Here is a 23,213-nt window from a genome sequence, read left to right as displayed (position 1 = left end):
GGCAGTCATGGTTGATGGATTGGATCTGGATGCCTTTGGTTTTGCCCCTTCTTGGACCATTCATATTCATTATCCTCCTATTCACATTTGGACCTTATTTGCTTAATCTTTTCAAGGGATTCCTCCAGGACCAAATCCAAGTCATTTCTCAAGATCAAGTTAAGACTGTTCTGCTCGAGACCTTGGCAGCTAGAATAGAAAATCAACGTAGTGTTAGGCCTTAGACTTCCTTCCTCCCAGAACACAAACCCCCGACCCTCAATTACCAGCACGAAAAAACCCTGAACATTGACAACACCCATCTCTCTTTCTCTTTTTATATATTCCTTGGGGTCTGGAATGAAGGAAAGCTACACAGCTCAAAATAGCCTGGAGCTAAAACTCATCTCCAGGTCCTCGCCACCATTCTATACAGAATAAAGAACTTTCTCCCCCAAAGAAAGAAATGAACATTAAGACTGATTACGTTCAGCTCCCAGCCAACCCCAGTCTCCGGCCAGTCTCAGGAATTCCTTGCCCCAGTTGTTGAAAGCTAACTAATCAAAATAATCTTGAGGAAAAACACATCCCCTCAAAACAATGTATTTCTGCATATATATGTTTTCTATATATACCTGCTCTTTTCTTGACCTAGAGCAGCAGTTCACAGTCTGACTGCTGCCCCTTCTCACCTCATTAAAGGTTATCAGTTCCTGTAGAGTATCGGTCTCGTCCTTTCTCTGAACCTCCCCTTCTCTAGTTCCTTTACCTTACGAGGTGTACACAGAATTTATTTTGAAATCCTTATCCTGCCCGCCTTTTTGCAGTGGGCATCTATGCTTCAGTTTGCACAGGATGATAAAGAATCTGGCTGCAATGTGTGAGACCTGGGTTTAATCCCTGACTTGGGACAATCCTCTGGAGAAGGGAATGGCTACCCACTTCAGTATTCTTGCCTGGAGAATTCCATGGACAGAGGAGCCTGGTGGGCTAGACTCTATGGGGCTGCAGAGAGTGGACATGACTGAGCAACTAACATTTTCACACTTTTCTTCCTATATGAACAGCATCTCTTTCCTTTGGGAGAACTGCTTCACCCCCCAACTCCAACCTGGTGGTTCTAACCCAGGCTGTCAGTCATAGTGCCCTGACCATGGGAGTAAGTACAGGTCCTAGTCTAGGCCAATCATAGGCTCCTCTCTGGATTTTATCAAAATCAGAATTCAGGGAAGAGGTTCCCTCTCTCTCTGGTAAGAGGCTGAGAGTTCCAGGTTCTAGACTAGTGGAGCAGGTATATGGAACAAAATGAAGCTGAGATGAGAGATGGAGACATCTTGGGGGTGGCCAGGTACATGGTACCAGGTGCCTCCCTGCCCTGCTTGTTTGATTTGGTGAGTAAGTTAGTTTTTATTTTGCCCAACTCCCTGCAATCCAAATTCCTGACATCCATCTGTTATCTTCTTGCTAATTTAGAAAGACCCTGCTCTTCACTTAGAAACTCTTGTCAAATCTCATGCCTCATTCATTTATTAACATAAAGTCCTTTTCTAAATTATTTTTACACTGGTCATGATCATTTAGTCTCAACAACATGAAGTATTTATCGACAATCTATTACGTGCCAGTCATCAAAACACAGCGATGACTAAGTCGTCCAATGAACATAATTAAAATACATGCCTTAGCAAAATCAACATAAAAGACGATGAAAGTCGTGGACATTTAGATAAGTAGTGAAACCATAACTTAAATCTTATTTGATCCTCATCAAAATCCATCAAGGAAGCTCAGAGAAACGTCAGTAATTATTCCAAACTTTTAGAGCTAATAAATAGTGGAGCCAAAACTCGAAACCTAGGTTTTTCACTAAGTCAGAGTTGCTTTAATTATCCTCTACTGCTTAAACTGAGAAAATCGTTTTAGGTCCTTATAATTTAAAAATTATAGCTCTTTTCATCAGATTCCTATCTCCTACCACTTGGCAGCCTTGAGGTATGGGTGATTATTGAACTTTAGTAGTTAAATAGAAACCAAATTTGGTCATCAAGTGACAGTGAGAAACCGCACTTTCTTCGGGCCGATTTGGGTTTGTTTGTTTTTTTTTTTTTTTTAAACGACACGCAGGCCTCCGTCATATGCGAAGCACATTGGGAATTGTAGTCTTGGGCGTAGAGCGCTGTGGGCGGAGGAACTGGGACCCAATCAGCAGAAAGCCAACTTCCTTTCCAGCAAGCGATTGGCTGGAAGTCAGCAGCGCCCGCCCTGGGGCGCAGTCGCGCCGGCCCTGGTGAAAAGCGCTTAGAAGCCAGGGGAGTGCGGGTACCTCTTGCGTTCCCGGGGACCGTCGTCCGTGATACAGCAGTGCGGCCATGGCAGAACCACAGCCCGCGTCCGGTGGCCTCACCGACGAGGCTGCCCTCAGCTGTTGCTCCGACCCGGACGCCAGCACCAAGGTGGGTGTAGAACCTAATTTTCCCGAGTCGGGGCCCCCTCTGCGTGGCGCGTCCGGGGCCCCCAGAGGGAGCAGTTCCCGGGCTCAACCAGGCCCGGCTTGGGCTGGATGATTCGAACTCTGGACTTGAATCTCATCCGGCCACCGCTGCAGCTCCGCCCGCCTTGGACGGATCGGAGTGGGCCGGGAAGAGGGCCAGGGATGTCCCAACAGGAGATCAGAGAAAGGATCCGTTTAAGTTGTTTGAAAGACTGTGACCCTGCTTGCTTTGATTTGTTTGACTTGGGACAGTTACCTGAAACGTTGGCTCAGCCAGGATCAGAGACCTTGTCTGTGGGTTATGACTGTTCCCCAGCTCCAGGTCCATAGCCCTGGCGGGTAAAGGCAGTTTCAGAACTCAAGTCTTGGTCGAAGGTTTCTACGTGCCGGCTCCTCCCAGCCTGGATGATTTTTCTTTCTTTTTTCTTTTTAAAAAATTATTTATTTTTATCGGTTTGCGCCGTGTCTTAGATGTTGGCAGGCGAACTCCTAGTTGTGGCGTGTGGGATCTAGTTCTCTGACCAGGGATCTGTCGGGAGCCTCTTTTGATGAGAGTGCAGAATCTTAGCTACTGGGTCACCAGGGAAGTCCCGGTCATTTTTCTGTAACTGCCTTGGCTCTGGGTTTAACTCCTCCAAACCAATCTGATGGCTCCTGACTATAACCGCGCCCAGAATTTCGCTTTGGGTTGGCCTTTACAGTTGTTCACAGTGACACTCCTCTGCCTGGGCTTAATTTCCCACAGGAGGGATGTTAGAATCCTGAAAGGGAATCATGGAAATTCCTTCACTAATCCTCTTATTGCAGCTGAGACCCATTGAGAGGAATGACTGGTTGCATAGGAAGGCTTTTCAGCTTGCTTAACGTGTTTGTACTGAGAGTCAGTGTAACTCACTCAGGTGTGGTGCCTACAGGCGTTATCAAGATCAGACAGGGCAGCCACTCCAGGGTTTGCTCCAGCATACTCACACTGTCTGCAAATGCCTGTGTATGCATTCATTTGACTGGAAAAGCTCCAATTCCTTGAAGATTGAGTGTGTGCTTTGTACAGACCTTTAAGACAGTTGCTGACTTCATTCCCTGCTTGCTTTTTACATTCAGGGTGAAGAGTCAAACACTTCTAATTGCTCAAGCCTTTGACTAGCACCTGATAATACTTACCTTAGGAAAAATGTTAGTCACTGCAAGACTAAGGGGGAAGAAATAAATATATACATTTCCTCTCACACTTATGTTATTTTTATACTCTTTAATGTTAAATACCATGTTATTTCACATAATACCGATGGAGTTATTCAGTGTAAATTAATTATCCAGATAACTGGACATTTTATATACAGGACTGTTTAAAAAAAAAAAAGATTCCAAAGAGAGCTTGATGAAATTGATTGATACAATCCCTTGTGATCTTAATTTACGCATTCTCAATTTAAGTAGATTTCTCTTGATTTGAAGGAATTATTTTGGGGAATTAGTCATTTTCACTCTTGAAATGCCATATGGGGGACATAAAATGGACTGTGTAATATTAATAGTAGCTGGTATGTGTTGAGTTGTGCCAGGCCCTGGTTTGTTAAGTGTGTGTACTTAGTTGCTTAGTCGTGTCCAACTCTTTGCAACCCCATGGACTGTAGCCCACCAGACTCCTCTATCCATGGGATTCTCAAGGCAATAATACTGGAGTGGATTGCCATCCCCTTCTCTGTTGTTAAGTACATTACTTCATTTAATCCTCACAACTTCGAGGAAGGCATACTCATTTCCATGTTACATATAAGTAGACAATGGCACAGTGGCGCTGAGAAATTTGCCTAGGGAGAGCCCACACTCTAGTCTCCACCCTGTTCTGCTTCTAGATACTGACTATAGTGTTTTGAAACTTGGCACAAGGAAAGCGTAAATTCAGCGATCATTGATCATCTGATATATGTAAAGAGCATGATAGGTACCTTGGGGGATATTGAGATGAACAAAAAGATGAAGTTCCTTCCTGCACCAAACATACACCAACTGTAACATAAGGTGGAACTGGGATTATATATATTGGAATTGTAAAGCACTGTGGGAGCACAGAAGATAGAGATTTTCAAGGGTTGCGTCTCTTGTTGTTCAGTTGCCAAATCGTATCTGACTCTTTCCAACCCCATGGACTATTGCACACCAGGCTTCCTTATCCTCTGCTATCTCCCAGAGATTGCCCAAATTTATGTCCATTTAGTTGTTGATGCTATCTAATTATCTTATCCTCTGCCACACACTTCTCCTTTGCATTCAGTCTTTCCCAGCATCAAGGTCTTTTCCAGAGAGTCAGCTCCTCCCATCACATGGCCAAGTATTGGAGCATGAGCTTCAGCATCAATCCTTCCAATGAATATTCAGGATTGGTTTCCTTTAGCATTGACTGATTTGATCTCCTTGTTGTCCAAGGAACTCTCACGTCTTCTCCAGCACCACAGTTTGAAAACATCAATTCTTCAACACTCAGCCTTCTTTATAGTCCAACTCTCACAGCCCTATGTGACTACTATGGAAAAACCACAGTAGTGGTTTGACTATACAGACCTTTGTTGGCAAAGTGATGTCTCTGCTATTTAATACGGTGTCTAGGTTTGTGGCACTAGTGGCAAAGAATCCGCCTGCCAGTGCAAGAGTCATAAAAAGACATGGGTTCATTCCCTGGGTCAGGAAGGTGCCTGCAGAAGGGTGTGGCAACCCACTCCAGTATTCTTGCCTGGAGAATCCCATGGACAGAGGGTTGAAAAGAATTGGACATGTTGAAGTGACTTAGCATGCACTAGGTTTGTCATAGCTTTCCTTCCAAGGAAATGTCTTAATTTCATGGCTGCAGTCACTGTCCAGAGTGATTTTGGAGCCCAAGAAAATAAAATCTGTCACTGCTTCCACTTTGTCACCTTCTATTTGCCAAGAAGTAAGAAAGCTGAGCACTGAAGAATTGATGCTTTTGAACTGTGGTGTTGGAGAAGACTCTTGAGAGTCCCTTGGACTGCAAGGAGATCCAACCAGTCCATTCTGGAGATCAGCCCTGGGTGTTCTTTGGAAGGAATGATGCTAAAGCTGAAACTCCAGTACTTTGGCCACCTCATTGGAAAAGACTGATGCTCGGAGGGATTGGGGGCAGGAGGAGAAGGGGACGACAGAGGATGAGATGGCTGGATGGCATCACCGACTCAATGGACTTGAGTTTGAGTGAACTCTGGGAGTTGGTGATGGACAGGGATGCCTGGCGTGCTGTGATTCATGGAGTCGCAAAGAGTCAGACACAACTGAGCAACTGAACTGAACTGAACTGAACTGATGGGACCAGATGCCATGATGTTAGTTTTTTGAATGTTGAGTTTCAAGTCAGCTTTTTCACTCTCCTCTTTTTCATCCTCATCAAGAGGCTCTTTAGTTCTTTTTCACTTTCTGCCACTAGAATGGTATCATCTGCATATCTGAGTTTGTTAATATTTCTCCCAGCAATCTTGATTCCAACTTGGGATTCATCTAGCCTGGCATTTGACATGATGTACTCTGCATATAAGTTAACTAGGCAGAGTGACAATATACAGCCTTGTTTTACTCCTTTCCCAATTTGGAACCAGTCTGTTGTTCCATGTTCCATTCTAACGGTTGCTTCTTGACCCACACACAGGTTCCCCAAGAGTCAGGTAAGGTGGTCTGGTATTCCTGTCTCTAAGAATTTTCCACAGTTTTTTGTGATCCACATAGTGAAAGGCTTTAGTGTAGTCAATGAAGCAGAAGTGGATGGATTTTTTTCTGGAATTCCCTTGCTTTTTCCATGATCCAGCAATTGTTGGCAATTTGATCTCTGGTTTCTCTGCCTTTTCTAAACCCAGCTGGTACGTCTCAAAGTTCTTGGGTTCCTGCTGAAGCCTATCTTGAAGGATTTTGAGCATAACTTTGCTAGCATGTGAAATGAGCGCAGTTGTATGGTGGTTTGAACATTCTTTGGCATTGCCCTTCTTGGGGATTGGAATGAAAACTCACCTTTTCCAGTTCTGTGGCCACTGCTGAGTTTTCCAGATTTGCTGACATTTTGAGTACATCATTTTAACAGCATCATCTTTTTGGATTTGTAATAGCTCAGCTAGAGTTCCATTGCTGCCCCCTGCTTCGTTTGTAATAATGCCGCCTAAGGCCCACTTGACTTCACGCTCCAGGATGTCGGGCTGCAGGTGAGTAGCATCTATAGTATGATGTATAACCAGGGTATTTGGAGGCTGAAGACCTATATTTGAATCTCTAATTCTATCTTTGGCCATAATGATCTTAGCAGGACACTTGGGCCGAGTTTGTAAAAGCAGCAGAAACAAAGCTGCTATAAGGATAAAATGTATCTATGATCTCTAAACTATGAAAAGCAATACAATTCAAGGTTGTATTTCAACTGTGGATATCAGGGAGTGAGTCAAGCAGAAGGTGGGGGTGAGCCTAGACCTTGAAAGATAAATGGGATCCCAGCATCACACAGGAGATAGTTGCATGGGAGGGCTTCTAGGTGGAGGAGACATCTGAGCGAAACTGGTAAGGTGACAGAAAGATGCAGTGTGAAACGTGTTCTGGAGAAATGAGTTATGTGTTTTTGGTTCAAGTTATTTAAGCGGTAGTAGAGAAGACTGGAATGGTAGATTGAAGCCAGATCTTGGAGAGAACCTAGGGTGTCACTTCTAAGAAAATTGGATTTCATATAGTTAGTGGGGAACCAGTGAGGGATTCAAATCATTCTATAGAATAGATTGGAGAGATCTAAGTGTAGAGATGATGAGGACCCCTAAAAGGTGAGAAAAGTGATGAGGAGCTGGTTTGGAAAGGAGAGAGCCGTGGTAGAAGGTCAGCTTGTTTGTTGATCATTTGCATCTTTGTCATAGAGGCAGACCAAAGAATATACAGTTACACCACATCCCGGGCAGACTTACTAACTTGCTTCAAAAAGCCAGTGCTTCTTCTATCCCCAAGTAGTGATCTCCTGATGTTCTTTTTACTGTCTCTGTCAGTCCTCTTTGATACAGTTACTTGATGTCCCTTCCCATCTGAGTGGAAGATGAGGAGGTCAGGGAATACTTTTAGTGTTGGTGACGCTTCAGTTTAGTTCAGTCGCTCAGTCGTGTCCAACTCTTTGCAAACCCCATAGGCTGCAGCATGCCAGGCCTCCCTGTCCATCACCAACTCCCAGAGTTTACTCAAACTCATGTCCATCGAGTCAGTGATGCCATCCAACCATCTCATCCTCTGTCGTTCCCTTCTTCTCCCAGCTTCACTCTTTCCCAGCATCAGGGTCTTTTCCAGTGAATCAGTTCTTCGCATCAGATGGCCAAAGTATTGGAGTTTCAGCTTCAGCATCAGTCCTTCCAATGAATATTCAGGACTGATTTCCTTTAGGATGGACTGGTTGGATCTCCTTGCAGTCCAAGAGACTCTCAAGAGTCTTCTCCAACACCACAGTTCAAAAGCATCAATTCTTCGGTGCTCAGCTTTCTTTATAGTCCAACTCTCATATCCATACATGACTACTGGGAAAACCGTAGCTTTGACTAGACAGACCTTTGTTGGCAAAGTAATGGCTCTGCTTTTTAGTATGCTGTCTAAGTTGGTCATAACTTTTCTTCCAAGGAGTAAGCATCTTTTAATTGCATGGCTGCAGTCACCATCTGCAGTGATTTTGGAGCCCCCCCAAATAAAGTCTCTCACTGTTTCCATTGTTTCCCCATCTATTTGTCATGAAGTGATGGGGCCAGATGCCATGAGCTTAGTTTTCTGAATGTTGAATTTTAAGCTAACTTTTTCACTCTCCTCTTTCACTTTCATCAAGAGGCTCTTTAGTTCTTCTTCGCTTTCTGCCATAAGGGTGGTGTCATCTGTATATCTGAGGTAATTGATATTTCTCCTGGCAGTCTTGATTCCAGCTTGTGCTTCATCCAGCCCAGCGTTTCTCATGATGTATTCTGCATATAAGTTAAATAAGCAGGGTGACAATACACAGCCTTGATGTACTCCTTTCCTGATCTGGAACCAGTCTGTTATTCCATATCCAGTTCTAACTTTTGCTTCCTGACCTGCATACAGATTTCTCAAAAGGCAGGTTAGGTGGTCTGGTATTCCCATCTCTTTAAGAGTTTTCCAGTTTGTTGTGATCCACGCAGTCAAAGACTTTGGCATAGTCAATAAAGCAAAAGTAGATGTTTTTCTGGAACTCTCTTGCTTTTTTGATGATCAAACGGATGTTGGCAATTTGATCTCTGGTTCCTCTGCCTTTTGTAAATCCAGCTTGAACATCTGGAAGTTCATGGTTCATGTACTGTTGAAGCCTGACTTGGAGAATTTTGAGCATTGCTTTACTAGCATGTGAGATGAGTGCAATTGTGCGGTAGTTTGAGCATTCTTTGGTGTTGCCTTTCTTTGGGATTAGAATGAAAACTGACCTTTTCCAGCCCCGTGGCCACTGCTGAGTTTTCCAAATTTGCTGGCATATTGAGTGCAGCACTTTGACAGCATCATCTTTTAGGATTTCAAATAGCTCAACCGAAATTCCATCACCTCCACTAGCTTTGTTCGTAGTGATGCTTCCTAAGGCCCACCTGACTTTGCAATCCAGGATGTCTGGCTCTAGGTGAATGATCACACCATCATGATTATCTGAGTCATGAAGATCTTTTTTGCATAGTTCTTTGTATTCTTGCCACCTCTTCTTAATATCTTCTGCTTCTGTTAGGTCCATACCATTTCTGTTTTTTATTGATCCCATCTTTGCATGAAATGTTCCCTTGGTATCTCTAATTCTCTTGAAGAGATCTCTAGTCTTTCCCACTCTATTGTTTTCCTCTGTTTCTTTGCATTGATCACTGAGGAAGGCTTTCTTATGTCTCCTTGCTATTCTTTGGAACTCTGCACTCAAATGGGTATATCTTTCCTTTTCTCCTTTGCCTTTCACTTCTCTTCTTTTCACAGCTATTTGTAACGCATAGTCAGACAACCATTTTGCCTTTTTGCATTTCTTTTTCTTGGGGATGGTCTTTATCCCTGTCTCCTGTGCAATGTCACAAACCTCTGTCCTTAGTTCTTCAGGCACTCTGCTATCAGATCTAATCCCTTGAATCATTTGTCACTTCCACTGTATAATCTTAAGGGCTTTGATTTAGGTCATACCTGAATGGTCTAGTGGTTTTCCCTACTTTCTTTAAGTCTGAATTTTGCAATAAGGAGTTCATGATCTGAGCCACAGTCAGCTCCTGGTCTTGTTTTTGCTGACTGCGTAGAGCTTCTCCATCTTTGGCTGCAAAGAATTTAATCAATCTGATTTTGGTATTGACCGTGTGTAGAGTCTTCTCTTGTGTTGTTAGAAGAGGGTGTTTGCTATGAGCAGTGCTTTCTCTTGGCAAAACTTTATTAGCCTTTGCCCTGCTTCATTCTGTACTCCAAGGCCAAATTTGCCTGTTACTCCAGGTAATTCTTGACTTCCTACTTTTGCATTCCATTCCTGGCACCCCACTCCAGTACTCTTGCCTGGGAAATCCCATGGGCAGAGGAGCCTGGTAGGCTGCAGTCCATGGGGTCGCGAAGAGTTGGACACAACTGAGCGCCTTCCCCTTCTCTTTTCCCTTTCATGCACTGGAGAAGGAAATGGCAACCCACTCCAGTGTTCTTGCCTGGAGAATCCCAGGGACTGGGGAGCCTGGTGGGCTGCCGTCTGTGGGGTCGCACAGAGTTGGACATGACTGAAGTGACTTAGCAGCAGCAGCCCCTATAATGAAAAGGATATCTTTGGGGGGTGTTAGTTCTAGAAGGTCTTGTAGGTCTTCATAGAACTGCTCAACTTCAGCTTCTTCAGTGTTACTGGTCGGGGCATAAACTTGGATTACTGTGATATCGAATGGTTTGCTTTGGAAACAAACAGATCATTCTGTCATTTTTGAGATTGCATCCAAGTACTGCATTTCAGACTGTTGAGTGTGATGGCTACTCCATTTCTTCTAAGGGATTCTTGCCCACAGTAATCTCCTGTTTGACCACTTCCAATTTGCCATGATTCATGGACCTAACATTCCAGGTTCCTATGCGATACTGTTCTTTACAGCATTGGACTTAACTTCCATCACCAGTCATATCCACAACTGGGTGTTGTTTTTGCTTTGGTTCTGTCTCTTCATTCTTTCTGGAGTTATTTCTCCCTTCACCTCCAGTGGCATATTGGGCATCGACCGACCTGGAGAGTTCATCTTTCAGTGTCCTGCCTTTTTGCCTTTTTTACTGTTCATGGGGTTCTCAAGGCAAGCATACTGGTGACATTTATGTTGGGTTTTACTGAATACAAAGGGGGTAGCTAGGTAGAACTGGGTGCAGGGATTGAGGGAAGAAAAACAGAAAGGAAAGAATAAGGACAGTGGCTAGATGGATGAATGACTTTTCTCAGCAGAGAGAACTGTAGTTTATATAAAAACGCAGTGACAATAGAGAACCAATGCGGGGACCTGCAAGTATACAATGAGCCTGAGGTTATAAGGCAGTGGGAGTTAATGGTGAGGGACACAAAGCAATCATTGGGATTCTCAGAGAAAATATGAACATTCCCACTTGGTTTGTTTTTCTCATCCTGCGAAGATTTTTGTTTGGCAAATATATTTTAAATATATTTGTTTTTTTAAGTATATTTCTGTGTATAATTAAAAAGAAATATATACATATATATATATATATACACATTTACGGTGGGTGCATGCTCTTTTTTTTTTTTAACTGCTAAGAGTATGAAATCAGAACCATTTAAGATGACCAGTTTAGTGGAGTAATGACAAAAAATGAAGTTAGAGAAGTATGCAACAACTGTATGCGCTTGCTTTGGGGATTTTCTTCTTAAAGCTGTAAGGCACCATTGAAATTCTGATCTTTAACCCAGAAATGACACAACTGGGTTTTTATTATAGAAAGCTCAGTCTGGTAGCGTTATCGGAATTCTCGATTGCGTCACTCTGGATTGCATTTGGGTTTGAACTGTGGTGTTGGAGAAGACTCTTGAGAGTCCCTTGGACTGCAAGGAGATCCAACCAGTCCATTCTAAAGGAGATCAGCCCTGGGTGTTCTTTGGAAGGAATGATGCTAAAGCTGCAACTCCAGTACTTTGGCCACCTGATGCGAAGAGTTGACTCATTGGAAAAGACTCTGATGCTCGGAGGGATTGGGGGCAGGAGGAAAAGGGGACGACAGAGGATGAGATGGCTGGATGGCATCACCGACTCGATAGATGTGAGTTTGAGTGAACTCCGGGAGATGGTGATAGACAGGCTGGCATGCTGCGATTCGTGGAGTCACAAAGAGTCGGACACGACTGAGCGACTGGACTGAACTGAACTGAAGCTCACAAGAAGCAGACAGACCTGGGAGGCTTCTTCTCTCTTTTTTTTAAAATGTGGATCACTTTCAAAGTCTTTATTGAATTTGTTACAATGTTGGTTCTGTGTTTATGTTTTGGTTCTCTTGGCTGCAAGGCATGTGGGGTCCTAGCTTCCCCACCAGGAATCAACCTGCACCACCTGCACTGGAAAGCGAGCTCCTGACCAACTTGACCAGCAGGGAAGCCCCTCCAGGGAGGTTTGGACAATCGTCCAGGCAGGAAGTAGTGAAGACAAGAACAAGGTGGTAGTGATCGTTGGAAAGGCAAGGAGAAAGACTCCAGAGGGACTTGGGCAGTCAGGTGATCCAATCCAATCCAACACTTGGATTGGGTTACAGAAGGAGTGGCAGAAAGAAACTAGGAAGATTCCATATGTCTGTCTTGGGCTAACAAGGGATTCTAGAGACATTCCCTGAGGGGGATGTATTAATAGTAGGAGTGTTTATCTGGGCTGTGATTAATTTGATATTTGACTCAGGTGGAAATGTTGAGTAGACAAATGAAGATGTAAATCCAGAGCTGAGGTATCTAACCTCCAGGTTAGAGGTATGGGCTGGGGAATACAGACTTGGGAATCAAAAGCAATCGTTGGTAGTAGAATAGTTGGGGTATATTTTATAATAATAACAACAAGAGCAATAGTTAAGTGGAGTAACTTACTCTGAGACAGAACTCTGCTAATCACTTACATGCATTTTCCCATTTATTTTCCAACTCAGCCCTAAGAGCTGAAAACCATTATTATTTCCATTCTAAAGATGTGAAAACTGATGTTCAAGAAAAGTAGTGATTTACTCAGGGTCACAGTGATAGAGCCAGCATTTGAACCACATTGCCTCTGAAGAGTTTTTAATAATTCTTTCATACGTGTGTATGTTTTTCTCCCTTTGCATGAGATTTGAAAGGCCTCATGATGCTGAGGGCTTCCAGGATATTCCTGTTTCTCTTATTAGTTGGAAGAGTAGTTGGGTGCAGGTATGTTTACAAATACCATAGGTGATTTTAAAAATAAAACGAATTTCCTTTGTGTCTCCTAGCTGTTTTTGTCTTCCTTATTTATAGATTAAGTATACTTGCAGTATGTTGTTAGCTGTTGAGTGGGAAGAAGGAAAGAACCACATGAAATCAATTTAGATAGGACAACAAGTGTAGAGGAAGTGGCTGAATTATTTTCCGGAACAACTGTTACTTTCTGACATAGGTTGAGTCAGAGAAGTAATAGCAGGAAAAAGATAGTAAAGAAAAAAATGTATCAGACCATATTGTATATCAACCATGTGCTTCAGCTGTCGCATAGTAAATAACCTTCCCCTCAAATACATTTCTTTTTCCAAAATGAACTTTCACAGAAGGCGATTGTGATTTTTTTTTTTAAGTCAGGAAAAAGCAAAACTTTATCCATTTCTAATTCATAGGAGATGTGACACCTAGGAGTAAAGTTAGGCTTTTTCCCTTGATAAGAATCTGACCTTTGGTTATCTCTAGCTCTGTTTCCCACGAAAATGCTATTTGCTACTTGGCAATATTGCTTTTGGTAGAAATAACTTGACTGGAAGGTTGCATCTGCAAAGGGAGAATGGTAAATATCTAATATAGCTTTGGGTTTGCCTGAATTCAGTGCCTCTTAAAACTGTCCCATGTGAAAATCCTGAAAGCTGTGCCTGTGGAGTTGCTACCAGAGATAGTGGCCTTCTGTGGCACACAGGGCTTCTACACCAGGGTGAATCCCACCCCTGCCCTAATGTGGATCTTCTCCCTGCACCTGAGCGGTATAGATTCTTTTCCAAACTCTTGCTGCAAGAGACACCTAACACCGCTCTGTTGGTAAACTGTGTTTTCCTGACTGATAGCCTTCTAGCCTATAGTTGTCTTGTGACTCTGAATGCTTAGTTGAACCTGAAGAAGACCCTTTGCTGGGGGTGATGCATCACATTTGAAAATTCATTGGGAGAGAGAGTTGTTAGACTCCATGGAGAGTTGGCCTCGCTGTTACTAAGACCAGAACACACAGTTCAGACAAAGAAGTATAAAAATTTCTGAAAGTTTAGCTGATGCAAGATTGCAGCTTTTATCCTGAGGTTGCACCTGTTCGGTCACATCTTCAGGATCCACTTCTAATTTTAGTTCTCTTGTTATTTCCACCACATCTGCAGTTATTTCCTCCACAGAAGCCTTGAACCTCTCAAAGTCATCCGTGAGGGTTGCAATCAGCTTCTTTCAAACTCCTATTATTAATGTTGATATTCTGACCTCTTCCCATGAATCACAAATGTTCTAGATGGCATCTAGAATGGTGAAGCCTTTCCAGAAGTTTTTCAATTTACTTTGCCCAGATTCGTTAGAGGAATCATCTATGACAGCTATCACCTTACAAAATGTATTTCTTAAAGAGTAAGTCTTGAGAATCAGAATTACTCCTTGATGTATGGACTGCAAGGATGGATGCTATGTTAGCAGGGATGGAAACAAAATTAATCTCATTGTTCACCACCGTCAGAGCTCTTAGACGGCCAAGTGCATTTTCAATGAATGTATTAAAGGAATCTTATTTTTTTTCTGAGCAGTAAGTCTCAACTGTGGGCTTAAAATATTCAGTAAACCATGTTGTAACCAGATATGCTATCATCCAGGCTTTATTGTTCATTTATAAAGACCACAGGCAGAGGAGATTCAGCATGATTCTTAAGAACCCTAGGATTTTCAGAATGGTAATGAGCATTGGCTTCAACTTAAAGTAACTAGCTGTTTTTGCTCCTACAAGAGAATGAGCCTATCCTTTGAAACTTCAAAGGCATTGACTTTTCTCCAATTGTGAACGTCCTAGATGGCATCTTCTTCCAACAGAAAGCTGTTTCATCCACACTGAAAGTCTGTTTAGTGCAGCCACCTTCGTTCATTATTTTAGTTAGATCTTCTGGATAACTCACTGCAGCTTCTACATCAGCACTTGCTACTTTACCTTGCACTTTTATGTTATGGAACTAACTTCTTTACTTAAATTTCATAAATCAACCACTGATAGCTTCAGACTTTGCTTCTGTAGCTTCCTCACCTCTCTCTGCCCTCTAGAATGGGAGAGAGAGGCTTGCTCTGGATCAGGCTTTGGCTTGAGGGAATGTTGTGACTGGTTTGATCTTCTATCCAGATCTCTAAAACTTTCTCCATATCAGCAATAAGGATGTTTTACTTTCTTATCATTTGTGTATTCACCGGAGTAGCACTGTTAACTTCCTTAAAGAACTTTGTCTTCACAACTTGACTAACGCGGTGCAGGAGGCCTAGCTTTCAGTCTGTCTTAGGTTTTGACACACCTTCCTTGCTCAGCTTAATCATTTCTAGCTTTTGATTTAAAATAAGAAGTGTGAAACTCTTCCTTTCATTTGAACTCTTAGAGACCTATGCACAGATATTAATTGATCTAATTTCAGTATCATGTCTCAGGGAATAGGGAGCTGACTGTGGCTCAGATCATGAACTCCTTATTGCCAAATTCAGACTTAAATTGAAGAAAGTAGGGAAAACCGCTAGACCATTTAGGTATGACCTAAATCAAATCCCTTATGATTATACAGTGGAAGTGAGAAATAGATTTAAGGGCCTAGATCTGATAGATAGAGTGCCTGATGAACTATGGAATGAGGTTCGTGACATTGTACAGGAGACAGGGATCAAGACCATCCACATAGAAAAGAAATGCAAAAAAGCATAATGGCTGTCTGGGGAGGCCTTAAAATAGCTGTGAAAGAAGAGAAGCAAAAAGCAAAGGAGAAAAGGAAAGATATAAGCATCTGAATGCAGAGTTCCAAAGAATAGCAAGAAGAGATAAGAAAGCCTTCTTCAGCGATCAATGCAAAGAAATAGGGGAAAACCACAGAATGGGAAAGACTAGAGATCTCTTCAAGAATATTAGAGATACCAAGGGAACACTTCATGCAAAGATGTGCTTGATAAAGGACAGAAATGGTAAGGACCCAGCAGAAGCAGAAGATGTTAAGAAGAGGTGGCAAGAATACACAGAATAACTGTACAAAAAAGATGTTCACTACCCGGATAATCACGATGGTGTGATCACTCATCTAGAGCCAGACATCCTAGAATGTGAAGTCAAGTGGGCCTTAGAAAGCATCACTACAAACAAAGCTAGTGGAGGTGATGGAATTCCAGTGGAGCTGTTTCAAATCCTGAAAGATGATGCTGTGAAAGTGCTGCACTCAATATGCCAGCAAATTTGGAAAACTCAGCAGTGGCCACAGGACTGGAAAAGGTCAGTTTTCATTCTAATCCCAAAGAAAGGCAATGCCAAAGAATGCTCAAACTACCGTACAATTGCACTCATCTCACACGCTAATAAAGTAATGCTCAAAATTCTCCAAGCGAGGCTTCAACAGTATGTGAACTGTGAACTTCCAGATGTTCAAGCTGGTTTTAGAAGAGGCAGAGGAACCAGAGATCACATTGCCAACATCTGCTGGATCATCGAAAAAGCAAGAGAGTTCCAGAACAAACATCCATTTCTGCTTTATTGACTATGCCAAAGCCTTTGACTGTGTGGATCACAATAAACTGTGGAAAATTCAGAAAGAGATGGGAATACCAGACCACCTAACCTGCCTCTTGAGAAATCTGTATGCAGGTCAGGAAGCAACAGTTAGAACTGGACATGGAACAACAGACTGGTTCCAAATAGGAAAAGGAGTGCATCAAGGCTGTATATTGTCACCCTGCTTATTTAACTTATATGCAGAGTACATCATGAGAAACACTGGGCTGGAAGAAAGCACAAGCTGGAATCGAGATTGCCAGGAGAAATATCAATAACCTCAGATATGCAGATGATACCACCCTTATGGCAGAAAGTGAAGAGGAACTAAAACGCCTCTTGATGAAAGTGAAAGAGGAGGGTGAAAAGGTTGGCTTAAAGCTCAACATTCAGAAAACGAAGATCATGGCATCTGGTCCCATCACTTCATGGCAAGTAGCTGGGGAAACAGTGGAAACTGTCAGACTTTATTTTTTTGGGCTCCAGAATCACTGCAGATGGTGACTGCAGCCATGAAATTAAAAGATGCTTACTCCTTGGAAGGAAAGTTATGACCAACCTAGATAGTATATTCAGAAGCAGAGACATTACTTTGCTGACTAAGGTCCGTCTAGTCAAGGCTATGGTTTTTCCAGTAGTCATGTATGGATGTGAGAGTTGGACTGTGAAGAAAGCTGAGCGCCAAAGAATTGATGCTTTTGAACTGTGGTGCTGGAGAAGACTCTTGAGAGTCCCTTGGACTGCAGGGAGATCCAACCAGTCCATTCTAAAGGAGATCAGCCTGGGTGTTCTTTGGAAGGAATGATGCTAAAGCTGAAACTCCAGTACTTTGGCCACCTGATGTGAAGAGTTGACTCATTGGAAAAGAATCTGATGCGGGGAGGGATTGGGGGCAGGAGGAGAAGGGGACAAAAGAGGATGAGATGGCTGGATGGCATCGCTGACTCGATGGACGTGAGTCTGAGTGAACTCCGGGAGTTGGTGATGGACAGGGAGGCCTGGCGTGCTGCGATTCATGGGGTCACAAAGAGTTGGACACGACTGAGTGACTGAACTGGACTGAACTGAGGATGGGGAAAGAGATGGGACAGTGGTCTGTCAGTGGAGTAGTCAGAACACACAAATTTTTTCAGTTAAGTTTGTCATCTAATGTGGATGTGGTTCATGGCACCCCAAAACAATCACAATAATAGCATCAAAGATCATTGGTCACAGATCATCATAACAAATGTAATGAGAAAGTTTGAAGTATTACGAGAATTATCAAAATGTGATGAGGGCTACAGAGTGAGCAAATGCTGTTGGAAAAGTATCACTGATAGACTTGTTGGACACAGGGTTGTTACAGACCTTCAATTTGCAGGGGCGGGGGGGAAACCAACCAGTATCTGTGAACCATAACAAAGTGATGCGCAATAAAACGAGATATGCTTATATAAAACAAAAATAGGAAGACTCTGAAACGCAGAGAGAAGAAGGCAGACTGGGTAGGGACTTTGAAACCATAGGAACATCATGGCAGTAAGTTTCCTGGGTTTTCTCTCTGCCTCATATAGCCCAGACTTAGAGCTAAAGAAGCTAGTGATCTGGAAGCGCCAATGGATGCACACACACAAAAAGCCGAATGAATGCCTTCTCTCTCTACCCACAGGACCAGGAGATACACAGTATTTCCTGATAAGTCAGAAAACTTTTAGACCACAAGTGCTCTACTGCAACCAAACCCCATAGAGAAAACAGTGGCCTCAGCCACACCTCTGCCAGCAGAGGCTGAGTGGGGAGTTTAGTCTTCCAGCCAACTGGCTATAATAAGGTGCTCAACCTACCCGTGCTACGGTAGTATCAGAGAAGACTAAGTAGGGAGCGATGATTTCATCTTGCCAAGCAGTAACAATCTTTCCCCTCGTGCTGTTATCAGTGGAGAAATACGGAAAACCTAGCATTCCACCCTGGCCCAGCAGTGGAAATATTTTAAGACAGTTATAAATCGGAGAGAGTAAAGGGATATAAGGAGAGATAAGGTTTCTACACCTCACTCAAACCATTATATGATGATGCCAAATGCTGTGGTAAGTTACAACTGATATAGATCAGTGGAAAAGAGTTCAACCCAGAAATAAACTCGCTAATAAAAACCCAACAGATTTTTCACAGAGATGCAAAAGTAATTCAGTGGAGAAAGGATAGATTTTTTGAACAAATGGTACTGGAGCCATTGGACATTCATAGGTAAAAAGTGAAGCCCTATGTTTACGTCTTATGCCAAATAAAAGTCCGTTTAGAAGTGCTCAAAGGGACCTTGACCTTGATCCTTTGGTTCACTCCTGGCTCCACTTTTTATAGTTTTGTCAGGATTATATTGTAGGCACATAGTGCATGTACTAGAAACATCCCTGATTGTACCTTTAATGTTTTTGCACAGTAGTTTTAAATTAATTAAATTTGGAGATTGCCCTCTCCCACTCCTGCAAAAGACTGATTATTTCTATTACTCTTTTTGTAAGGCAAAGGAGCAAATCTTTGTTGCTTAGCAGTCAAGCTAGAAAGCCTGAAACTTTTTGAGCATAAAAGATATCTTTTACTGTTCTGAATTTAGAGCATAATGAGGGACAGACATCCCTGAGGGCTCAGTGGTAAATAATCCACCTGCAATGCAGGCAATTAGGATTCGCTCCCTAGGTCGGGAAGATCCGCTGGAGAAGGAGATGGCAACCCACTCCGGTATTCTTGCCTGGGAAATCCAAAAGACAGAGGAGTCTGTCAGGCTGTAGTCCATGGGGTTGCAAAAGGGTTGGACACGACTTAGCAACTGAACAACCAAAGGGAGAGACAAAGTTAAAAACTGTCCCATGAGATAATACATCAACTTTTAGGCTCAAGTCTTTTTCAGACACAAGATATATTTATTTCAAACAGTATTTTAGAACAATAGCAGTAAACAGTGATTTTTAGTAACTTTTAAAGAAACTTTTTTCCAGAATCATTTGAGTGTTTATCAGAAGTAACAGAGTGGTTTAACATTGTGTTACAGAGAGTTAACAGAATGTTTTGGTGATAAAAAGAAAACTGTTACCTGAGCATAGAATAACTAAATCATTTTATAAAAAGCAAACCCTGCTTGTTTTTTTAAAATATCATCCAAATAATACTTTGGCAGCAAAGGATTTATATGCCTTTATTTTAATGAATAAATCCACTAACATTGCTGGGAGAAATATCAATAACCTCAGATATGCAGATGACACCACCCTTATGGCAGAAAGTGAAGAGGAACTAAAAAGCCTCTTGATGAAAGTGAAAGAGGAGGGTGAAAAAGTTGGCTTAAAGCTCAAAATTCAGAAAACGAAGATCATGGCATCTGGTCCCATCACTTCATGGGAAATAGATGGGAAAACAGTGTCAGACTTTATTTTGGGGGGCTCCAAAATCACTGCAGATGGTGACTGCAGCCATGAAATTAAAAGACGCTTACTCCTTGGAAGAAAAGTTATGACCAACCTAGATAGCATATTCAAAAGCAGAGACATTACTTTGCCAACAAAGGTCTGTCTAGTCAAGGCTGTGGTTTTTCCAGTGGTCATGTATGGATATGAGAGTTGGACTGTGAAGAAAGCTGAGCGCCAAAGAATTGATGCTTTTGAACTGTGGTGTTGGAGAAGACTCTTGAGAGTCCCTTGGACTGCAAGGAGATCCAACCAGTCCATCCTAAAGGAGATCAGTCCTGGGTGTTCTTTGGACGGAATGATGCCAAAGCTGAAGCTCCAGTACTTTGGCCACCTGATGCGAAGAGTTGACTCATTGGAAAAGACCCTGATGCTGGGAGGGATTGGGGGCAGGAGGAGAAGGGGACAACAGAGGATAAGATGGCTGGATGGCATCACCGACTCGATGGACATGAGTTTGGGTGAACTCTGGGAGTTGGTGATAGACAGGAAGGCCTGGCGTGCTGTGATTCATGGGATCACAAAGAATCGGACATGGCTGAGCGACTGAACTGAACAGAACATTGAGTATATTCAATGTTAATCTTTGATTTTGTTAATCTCTTTGCCATATATAGACTTTTTTTAAGGTTAAATGATTTTGGAATTTATATTACTCTATGTTTCCTTAGAAATAATGTATTTATCTTATTAAGTCTTCTCAATCAGAAAAGTGGTGTTATCTTCCCATTCTAAACTGTTTTTGCCATCTTTATTGAGATAAAATTGACATAACATGTATGTCATAATATCATATGTGTGTCCACATACTTCTAAGACAGCATTTTAAATGTCTTCATATATTCTATTATGCCTGTGTTAAAGAAGGAGATGCAAGTTCATTCCCTGGGTTGGGAAGATCCCCTAGAGAAGGAAATGGCAACCCACTCCAGTATTTTTGCCTGGGAAACCCCACGGACAGAGTAGCCTGGTGGGCTACAGTCCATGGGGTTGCAGAGAGTCTAACACTACTTCGCTATTAAGCAACAACAACTAGTTTATTTAACTATTTCTTCATTGTTAGAGGCACTTTAGCAAGATGGTTGAAAGCAAGGAATTTGGAACCAAACTGTTGCCAGTTATGTTCTCAATAGTAAAATGGAGATGGTATATTATATATATATATATATATATATATATATATATATATATATATATATATCATAAGGAGGGTTATGAAGATCATATAAGTTAATTTCTATAAATCATTTAGAACAGTATTTGGCACACAGTTACTATGTAAATGCTGTGATGAATGTCTTTATACATAAATCTTTGTCAAAGTTTCTAATTATTTCCTTTGATAGATTTTTAGAAGGGCAATATCTTGATCAATGAGTATGAACTCTTTAGGATTCTTGAGATCCAGATTGCTGCTTAAAAAGATTTTAGATAGAATAGAAATAGGGATAGGATAAACAGGGTTGTTGAACTTGTTTTACAGAACTTGGCACAAAATCTATAGAAAAGAAAAAAATTTAAAAAACCCGACTCTTTGACCGAGCTACACATATTTGAGCCTAGCTTTTATGGACTGAACAGAAGCAATAATAAAGCCGTGATGGACTAAGGGATTGCAGTGGTGGACTGTTGGTATCTTGTTACAGAAAGCAAAGCTAATGTTGGTAACAAGTAGTAAAAATTAAAGGTGTTTAATACATACTGTTTCCCCTTAGGATTTTCTCTTGCAGCAGACTATGCTGCGAATTAAGGATCCTAAGAAGTCACTGGATTTTTATACGAGAATTCTTGGAATGACGTAAGTAAACTGTTGGTACCTGTGATGTTTAAATACATAGCTTTGCAAATATAGGCAGTGTTTTCAGATCTATTTTAAAAATAGATTAAAGTTTGCTTCAGAGGTCACCAAAGTGTTTTGGCCAGGAGTCTGGGACTAGGCTTGACTGGCCAGGGCTTCCGTCAGGTTCCTCTCCTCTCTCCCAGCCAGGTTCACTGGGCAGCAAGACACCAATGCTTGCATTTTCTCTTAACTCCCTTCTCAGTGAGAGCTGCCAGTTTAATCCTTAACGTGCACAGACCATTTTGATGTTATGGCCACTCTTAGCCCTTGTTTTCTTCAGAAAAGATATAGCTATAAAGACACATTATTTAGAAAATTTAGTGAGTTTACCTAACGTTGACCATCTGTCCCATTTTATAGAATATGTTCTTTTTTTCCAAATAAGTAATATTCACTGATAAGATACCTTTAACATATTTGCTTTTCTCGATTTATTTCCTTAAATAATATGAAGGTTTTTATTTATTTCTGGTAGTATAGATACATGCAGAATAAAATAATCTTTAATTTACTGCCTATATAACCTTCATTGAGAGAAAACATCAAGTAATACAGTATATGTCTATATTTAGAAAATCTGACTGCTTCCGAGAAATACAAAGTGAAAAATGACAGCCTCCCTCTCCTAGTTCTCTTCAAAGATAACTGCTGTTAACAGTTTCTTGTCATTCTTTCCAGAAAAAGTGATTTTGCACATAGCTGTCAGTAAAGAATCTGCCTGCAATGCAGGAGACCTGGGTTGGATTCCTGGGTCGGGAAGATCCCCTGGAGAAGGAAATGGCAACCCACTCCAGTATACCTGCCTGGAGAATGCCATCGACAGAGGAGACTGGCAGTCTGCAGTTCATGGGGTCACAGGAGTCGGACACGACTTAGCTACTAAAGCACCATGACAGGTTTAAAGGACATAATGAAACAAATGTATCGAATGTCTGCTATTTGCCAGGCCCTTTATATGTTCTTTTCATTCAGTCTTCACAATAGGCTTATGAGATAGCTTATATTTCCATTTTTCATGGAAAGGAAGAAACCAAAGCTTAAAGGCATTAACTTATGGCACCAAATCCCACAGTGGGAACATTGGCAGATTTGGAATTTGAATCCAGGTCCAAACAACTCCAATGTTGATATTATTTTTAAAGAGTCCCAAATAGAGTACTCAGATGGTGAAGAATCTGCCTGCAATGCAGGAGACCCAGGTTCAATCCCTGGGTCGGGAAGATCCCCTGGAGAAGGAAATGGCAATCCATTCCAACATTCTTGCCTGGAGAATTTCATGGACAGAGGAGGCTGGTGGCTACAGTCCATGGGGTTGCAAAGAGTTGGACACAACTAAGCGACTTACACAAGTACAACTTGATGTTATAGTGAAAGATAATGCTGTGCTGGGGAAAGCAGTGTACAACAGATTCAAGTGTTCCATTTAATTGGTCTGTAAGAGCTTAGGCAGTCTGCTTTGGTAGGTGCAGAGATAGTTTTTTGTGATTGGAGTATTTGAGTAGTTTGACACT

At 42.0% G+C, this 23,213-nt stretch overlaps 1 protein-coding gene across 1 annotated transcript in view; it reads left to right on the top strand.

Annotated features, from left to right (window-relative positions):
* Positions 1-2,116: 2,116 nt before the first annotated feature.
* Positions 2,117-23,213, top strand: part of GLO1 (glyoxalase I) — a 28,815-nt gene continuing 7,718 nt past the window's right edge. Inside the window, exons 1-2 of the mRNA XM_069564261.1 lie at positions 2,117-2,432; positions 21,578-21,660. Coding sequence (XP_069420362.1) covers positions 2,349-2,432; positions 21,578-21,660 — 167 coding nt within the window. The 5' untranslated portion in view covers positions 2,117-2,348. The remainder of the gene's footprint in view (positions 2,433-21,577; positions 21,661-23,213) is intronic.

The sequence above is a fragment of the Ovis canadensis genome, chromosome 20 (genome assembly GCF_042477335.2).
Source record: "Ovis canadensis isolate MfBH-ARS-UI-01 breed Bighorn chromosome 20, ARS-UI_OviCan_v2, whole genome shotgun sequence".
NCBI classification, from domain to species: Eukaryota; Metazoa; Chordata; class Mammalia; order Artiodactyla; family Bovidae; genus Ovis; species Ovis canadensis.
The sequence above is the reverse complement of the archived record's forward strand: the minus strand, read 5'-3'. Positions and strand labels throughout refer to the sequence as shown.